Raw genomic sequence first — 8,163 nt, forward strand, 5'->3', positions numbered from 1 at the left:
AACCTTTCATGGCTCTGCACTCTTCTTTATCTTTGGACTTTGTTCTGATGCTTGTGCATGCGCCGTCTAGATACGTTTTCCCAGAGGCCGTTTCCTGCACTTGTAATGAAAACGCTTCCGGGCCAGTGGGAATTGTGAAGTGAACCTGAGCACAGTAAACCTTCCAATGAAAATGAGGAACACTCTCAGCTGGCAGTCACACGTAAACAAACACTGACCCCGTAATTAAGTACTGACAGCGGAATAACCTTGTGATATAATCTCTTTGCACTCATTAAAGTCTTCAAAAAAAAAGTCAGCGAAGCTACGCTTATCCGTTGCACAGAGAAGAACAAGAAAAAGTAAGCCTAAAACCGGCAACACGCCCATTCGGCTTGTTCAGCACGTTATCACATGAGAATGTTATTTGGGCGAGACGCAGAAACTCTCCAAGGACTCCAAAGTTTTTTCTCCGAGTATCAACAATCTGAGCAAAATCTGCTCGTGTGCCTTCGACAAAATGACGCAAACAGTGAAGGCCTTGTCCCAAGCACTGGCTTAATATACGACCGCCGTAAAACACACATTGAGCTCGCAGGGGCTGACCAGGAGCTCGACATTCCACAAACTGGGATCGCCGCCAGTACAGTTTTCCCCTTGGAGAACGTTTCTCCGATTGGAGCTGTAAAACACAAACTGCAAGGGCAAGCTTTGTGGCGTTCAAAACACACGTGGATACTTTCCGTAGGTTGCTCAGATCACTTCATGACAGAAGCACTCACACACACGAAGACAAAGTAACACACACCTGTTCCTCCACGGTAACATCCTGCAGGGTCGGGGTCTCTCGGGGACCTCGGATCCAGCTCAGTATCTGGCCCATGTTGGCTAAAGTGTGTGTGTGTGCGTGTGTGTGTCATCCGCTGGCGTCTGTCGGCTCGCAGCATGTTTCCAACACGCAGGGAGGGGAAAAGGGAGGGGGCAGCCAGGGAGGGGGCGTGGTGAGACGAGGGCGTGATGGGGAAGGACGGCGGCTAGGGGGGGGGGGGGGGGGGGGGGGGGGGGGGCTCGCATGTGAACAAGTCACAGGAGGCTGGGATTGAACTCGTCGGGATTAAAAGAGAAGCGAGTTGAGCCGACGGAGCCAGCGAACACATCGCTTGCAACATTATGTGTGTGATGCCGACAATTTCTTCTTTGCCAACACTGTGAAAGTTATCCAAGATTATAACCAGGATGCATGCGCACACCCATTTCCATGATCATATTCATGCCGTGAGCGATCACACACACAGGTCAGTCAACTAACTGCTATAAAAGGGAGATTATGTAACTTGCCGCTGACAACAACAAAGGGAGGAGGTCAATTTTAATGCCGGATGGATCTGCCGCATTGACACAAAGCTTCTGTAGACTAAACGAAAGATAAGAGTCAACCTTCTCTAGTCTTGATTTTTATCCAAACAACTTATTTAACAAAAATAAAAAAATAGGAAAGGAAATAAAAATTAAAAAGCACCTTTAAAGTGGGAGTAACATGACAATGGGCACTTCATATATTCAAATATTTTTTTAGGAATGTATTCAACAAGCCGATTCTATAATTTCAATGGCCATCATCACAATAAGGTACAGTATTCTCCGGACTATAAGCCGCTACGTTTTTCCGAGATTTTGAACAATGCGACGAATACAACGGTGCGGCTTTTCTGTGGATTTTTCTTTCACCACTAGGGGCGCTCTATAGTTCATAAAATACACTGAATAAATCGTGATTTTTTTTTTTTTCTCTTGGGTCTGTTCTGTTTTGATTAGCAAAGTTGTTGCCGTGTATAAAAGGCACCGTTTTAACAATTTGTTTATGTAACTTTAGGAGCATTCACAGTATAAAATCGTATTGTGCATGCAGTAAACAATTTTTTTTTCAACAGAAAACTGCAGCCTATAGTTGGGTGCGGCTTATAAATGTCTTTATTTATTTATTTATGTGTTTATTTATTTATTTAATTATTTATTTTATTTATTTATTTTTCGGGTGCGCCTTATAGTTCGGAAAATACGCCGATACAGCAAACACAAACTGAAAGAGAGGAGCTCCGTAGCTCGAAAACGCCGACTGATATCAATGCGGACAAAAAAAAAAAAGATGTTACAACTGTTATTTAACTTGTCACCTCAAAGTAGCGCGAGCGCAAAGTCTGCATTCATATCTGTGTTATGCACACGTGTGCCTCTTCAAGCCGTACTTGGGTGGAGTGTGCACACAATACAGCTTTTTTTTTTTTTTTTTGCGTGAGTCACTCAGATAGAATCGGTATGCTGTCTGCAGCATTAATGCCTTCAAAACTTGCTGCTCCTGTTTGTGCGGCAAACAGCAACGGGTCACTTGAAGCCTCAAGTCCAGTATAGCATAAAAGTTGATGGGTGCCAAAAATATATGAGTGTCATCGCACTCCTGTGACATATTTGTCGCAGGAACATGAGCCACAGGGAGGCTCGAACTCCGCTGGCATACTTTGGTGCATAGGCACAAAGTGATCGACTAAAACCATCTTCCATTAACTGTGGAATATTACATTCTAGATAATCAGCTGGCGTGTCCTCACAAAGCATGTTGACATGAGTCATTCAAAAGCCCCAAAAAAATAAAAGGCATGTCGCGAACATGACATTACATGTCACGTTGCAACCCATTTGTTTTGCTTTAGACACACTTTGCATGACACACTCCCCGTCATGCAGACATGATTGGCCGTGCCAGGTCGCAAGCCACCCGGCCTGTCAAACTAGCTGATGCATCACGGAAAACAATACAAACGTTGTAATTAGTCGGTGTCGTCAACGCCGACGGTAAGGCTCTAGTCAAGACTTAATGTGATCTGAGTTGCATGGGAAGATACAAGAGACGCATTTTTGGCATGGAATTTTTTATACGTTTGAAATGATTAATTACTGTCTACACGCATGTGCATAGACTGACATCTATGCAGTACTGAATGGTGGAGATAGAATATAAAACTGTGTTTACCGTTTTAGATCTGTTTTTTCTGCTCATGTATCATCCAATCATGGCCAGCTTCAGACAACCGATGAGCCGCGATTGGTCGTTAGCTGAGCCCTGAGCAACTGTGTTGTCATTTTCATTCGACAGAATTGACAAAATGGCCGCCACCTAAGATGACTAAAAACGGGTGGATTTTACTGCATAACAAATATTCCGCAACGCAACATTTATCGGAATGTGCATCATAGAACATATTCTTGTCAAGAAATAATGTGGGTTGACTTCCCCTTTAATGTGGGCACCGTTGTGCGCCATTGTGGAAGCAACATAATATTTTTCTGGCCAGTCCTCGCTGAGTCTCTAATTTGCATCAAAATCAGGGCGGTACGGAGCACACGCCCGAGTACGCCGTGCTTGACATGCAGAAACAGAAGTTCGACTCTCTGGAGATGGTGCGTGACATTGGCACGTGAAGGGTAATAACTCGCCTTTCGGATGTCGTCGGCCGTGCATGTGAGGTGGGAAATTGGAGACCGCCTTCAACTTGCATCTCCCGATCATGCGTCCGAGTGTGACAGGGATGCTATTAAAATATTTTTAAGACGATAATGATTATAATTCCTCCAATGAATTGGTTTCTAAAATGATTCAGAGTGATTGTCCAACACTGGTACCATTAAACATGCTAGACTAGACTTGAACTGGCACGAAAATAAAGTTCCACCCATTTTTATGCCTCGAGCGCACGAGTGCCAGTCTACCAAAATGTAGGGCCCATTATGTTTTGTGAGAGCGAACTCATAAACTCAGAATAATGAACGCAGACACCTCATAAACGGGATATAAAATCATAAACTTCAGATGTGCCTGATCAATTAATGGATTTTTTTTATTAATTAATTGAGTAACACAGGTTATAGATGATTTTAAAGGGGAGGTGTTGGTATTGATATTTTTCATCTTGGAGTCATTTTTTTAATGTCAATTACAAAAAAATGGAATTTGAACAGGGGTGTGTAGACTTTTTATACCCAATGTACATCTCAGTATAAGTGTTACTTGCTGTTAAATAAAATAAAACGAAAAAAATGAAAAATAAATTATTTTTTTTTTTAAATAATAAAATAAAATGAAATAAAATGAAATAAAATAAAAAATAATAAAATAAAATGTCAGGACAAGCATTGTGCAATGTCTGAAAACTATCTGGCTTCACGTTTAAAAATGTAATACTTTTATGAAGTGGAAAATTCTTGTGTTGATGAGTCAGTAAATATTCTCACTATCTGCATCAAATGCCATCCGATATATAAAAGTAGTATCCAATATTCTTGCTTCAAAAAGATAAAAGCACTTAGTTTTGGTTGAAACTGTCAAAACGTTGGAGAAGTATTCATTTAACAATAAGTTATCGGTTGCAGTTTGCAGATGTAAAACTGTACTGCATCAAGCTGACAGCTGTTTATAATTTCACGACGAGGTAAAAGCATTGACACCACACAGCCAAACTGCATAAGCGTTTGCTACACCTCGAAATCAAGAACTGCATCCCCGAAACAACATGACTCCATTTTGCAAAAGCAATTCAGGCGAGCTTCTTTTTTTTTTGTGTGTCAGAACAACTCAGCTGAACAAATAACAACCACTTTCCTCTGATTCTTTGAGGGTGGGTGCGTCATTCCCACACAGTACACGTGATTTTGTGATGCCTGTGTCGTTCAGTCAACGAGAAGCTGCACAGATCTTAATTTTGCAACAACAGTGTCACTCAAAAACCAACGCTGGGAATTTGCTCAGAACATCGAACGATGCAGTGATTTATTTTTTTTTTTTTTACACTTATGAGTCAGTGCAATGCATTATGCAAGTAAAGCGGTAAAACAGAGAAGCCAAAATACTCAAGTAAAGACGACACATAAGGACACGCCCGTTATTTGAGGAAGTATTTATCAGCATGACCTTACGCGTGATTGTTTTCGGCAGCAGAGGGAGACAAACAGATTGAACATCATGCACTCTTAAGGATTCATTGAGTCCTCATTTCTGACCTGAAACAGAGAGATGGATGGATTGTTGTTGGATGGATGGACGGATGGATGAATAGATAGAAAATAAATACTGTAGAGTTGATATGCGAGTTTTATCGATAGCAAATAAGAGAACAGCGTTCCTCGGCTAAATCACAGTTCACGGCCGACTATACCAAGGATTGTGAGGCGATCAGGTTTTTATGTGTTTTTACAGAATACGTACAGGCAAGCCCAAATTTTAGAGTGCGGCATCGCATTGTCCCACAACGTGAAGTCAGCCGGGATCACTACGGAGAGAACTATAATAGCAAGCAAGAGGAAGAACTCGGCTCCGTGGGTCTCTCTGGCCTCCCGCCCCGCCGCCTGCGCTTTTATTAGAGCTTGAAGCAGACCCATAACGAAACAGAAACTAGCTCATCACGGCTTACAACGAAAGTAAGGAAACAGAAACTGAACTCGTAACGAAAGTTAGATTAGACAACAGAAACTTAACTCTAGAGCAAAAATGAAGACGTGTGCGCGTGTGCAATCATGAATACAATTAGTGTATAAAAACATGATTACAAATACACAAACTGATGACATAAGGTTACTTGAGGTGATTATGGTCTTCGGCTTATCTTACATTTTATGTTAGCATTAAGCTAGAAAACTTTAATTACAGAAAATGATGTGGTTTGGATGAACAATTTGGTGTTCGTTGTCTTCACAGTGTCTTATAATCTTCTATTTTATGCGTCACTTTTACAGTAAACGTCAGTTGGTAGTAACAAATAAAGAGTTTGAAGCGAGCACTCTTATTCGCTGTCAATATTGGGGCTTTTGTGATGCTTTTTCTTTGCAAAATATCCACACTTTCACTTGCATCGCAAAAAAAATGTTCCAACAGGGGGTGTAAAATTAAAACACGGCAATTTTAGGAAACACCCAAAAATCCCAGCAGCCCTGAAATATCCTAGAGAGTTTTTGTTTGGCAACAGAACGTGAGCGACTGAATTCAAGGGGAATGCGACAGGATGCTGTTTTCCACCCATTGTTTCCCCTTGATTAGTCAATTTACAAATTGATTCTACGGGCTATTCAACAGTGAAGCGTGTTTGTTTTCAACTTAAACTTATCATCACGAAAGGCCCTCGGAAAGAAAGCGTACGGCACACTAATCAAATCATATACACAAATCTGAAGTATGATTGTGATGTCAGCCAACAGATTCACATTCAGACATTGTAGAAACACCACACGAATGTAAAACTCAGTGAACAAAGTGTGTTATTGTCACACTTGGAAGGCAAGAGAGTGGGTTCAAAGTACTTACAACAGAGTTGTAGTAAGCTGCATACGCCATCAGGGAAGAGGAGACGAAACACACAACTGGGATTAAACAAGTCACCCAGCACGGGAACTCACTCCTTGATGGACTTCTTTTTCGTACACTATACGAACTTTCTCATGCAACTCCAAAACGTGTGTGTGCCACTCCCAGCTGACTGTCGCAATTAGCACACGAAGCTGTTTGAGCTGTTGCCTTTTGACTCACTGCCCAAGTCATATCGAATTCATTCTTTTCCAGCAGCCTCTTCCCTTCACAGGGAACAATAGTCGAGTATTGACCTGTGTGTGCGTGTGTGTGCGCGCGCGTGCGTGTGCGTGCGTGCGTGTTTTCATGCACCACCCCTCACTTTCATCAACCCACAGTACCGGTAGTGTACTTCCAAAGAAGTGGGCTGCACAACTTGAGTCACTTTTGCTTTTGAACAATGCAGTTGTCCAATTCGTCAGCGTGTCTGTTTTTCATGGAAATGACGCTTAGCTGATTGTGGACACTTCACGTACACATCACGTGGGAAAGAAAAATAAAAACTGCGTCACAACACGTTCAATGTTATCGCTAAAGCTAATAATGCAATAACGCAAAGTTTTAAGGGAAGACAGCGTTTGCAAGCTCCTCCATCGTGACGACGTCGACATGAGTTCAAGTTGGCGATCGTTTTACTTTTTTTTTTTTTTTTGCTCACCTCATTCGAGACCGTTGCGTGCTTCTGATGGCCGTGGTTTCTCCTCTTGTGTGGCATCTTGATAACAACTAAGTGGATCTGTTTCACTGCTCGCACACAAAAAGAAGACGAACGAGAGTTCCTTGAAGGCGAAAAAAAAAGTTGCCCCTCCCGCTGGCACCACTTTGGTCCGACTTGATGGTTTAAAGATGTTTTGCAGAAACAAAATGTTTCTGTATTTCTATGTGAGCATGTACGTGTGACACTCGACATAGTTTTCTACATAAATATAAATTATATTATTTCATGACGTATTGTCCATTTCATTGTGTTTCAAACCATTTTGTTCCTACTGGGGGGGAACATTGCCAATGTTATTGGACACACCCATCACCCCCCCCCCCATTTTTTCTTCTCATTTCTCTAAATCAGTTTTATTAAACTTTGTAGAGCACCCACGTGAAACTACAAACCATTTAAACGTAAGAAGAAAAACATTGTAATAGAGGTGTTTCTAAGGTGAGGATTAAAATTAAAAAGCATCCAGCAACGTTTCGGACGCTATCAAGAATATCGCCTGCAGTCTTTTTACATTCTTGATTCAAATTTTCTTTCATAATATGTAAAACCACAACAGTGCGTCGCTTAGTCGAACTAACAACAGTCTTTGGGTGCGTTTAACAGTAGGTGAATTCTGAATGGTGTATCAATGTCCTTTTAAAACCTTCCCCAGCAAAGTATTTACAGAGCACACCCCAAACCAGTGGACGCGATGAGTCATCTTTGACGTCATCATGTTTCCACTGGTGACGCTTGCAGTAGTCAGGCAATGCTGCCCTCTAGTGGAATAAAATAAACACGTTATCTCTAAAACTGTGATGATGATAGTGACAGTGACAGTCTGAACGGCCCAGTTTCGATTTTTTCAAAGCCGACTTGGGCCACTTTCATATCCTGCCGGAAATTGAATACATATGAGTGCCAAAGTACGGAGACTGCAGGCAGCTGGCAGATTGAATCTACAAAATTGTTTTGAGCGACAGTATTGACTTTATAATTTACTTTAACAATCCTTGCCTCATCAATACCCTCGAATGCCGCATTTTCAACTCCTATCGAACCGCTTCTCTATAGAAATGCCCCGACACGCTGGACC

At 41.7% G+C, this 8,163-nt stretch overlaps 1 protein-coding gene across 15 annotated transcripts in view; it reads right to left on the reverse strand.

The window, feature by feature from the left end:
• Nucleotides 1-7,198, reverse strand: part of cast (calpastatin) — a 32,875-nt gene extending 25,677 nt beyond the window's left edge. For 4 of the 15 annotated variants that reach the window (XM_088308699.1, XM_088308695.1, XM_088308686.1 and 1 more), the window contains exon 1: nucleotides 788-935. In XM_088308699.1, the coding sequence (XP_088164825.1) occupies nucleotides 788-862 (75 nt within the window). In that variant the 5' untranslated portion in view covers nucleotides 863-935. Of the gene's footprint in view, nucleotides 1-787; nucleotides 936-6,328; nucleotides 6,635-7,028 lie in introns of those variants that run through there. The other 11 variants (XM_088308690.1, XM_088308683.1, XM_088308689.1 and 8 more) reach the window with 9 other exon arrangements.
• Between the last annotated feature and the right edge of the window lie 965 nt (nucleotides 7,199-8,163).

The sequence above is a fragment of the Idiotropiscis lumnitzeri genome, chromosome 11 (genome assembly GCF_059441095.1).
Source record: "Idiotropiscis lumnitzeri isolate Australia: NSW breed Sydney's pygmy pipehorse chromosome 11, RoL_Ilum_1.0, whole genome shotgun sequence".
In the NCBI taxonomy this organism is placed as follows: domain Eukaryota; kingdom Metazoa; phylum Chordata; class Actinopteri; order Syngnathiformes; family Syngnathidae; genus Idiotropiscis; species Idiotropiscis lumnitzeri.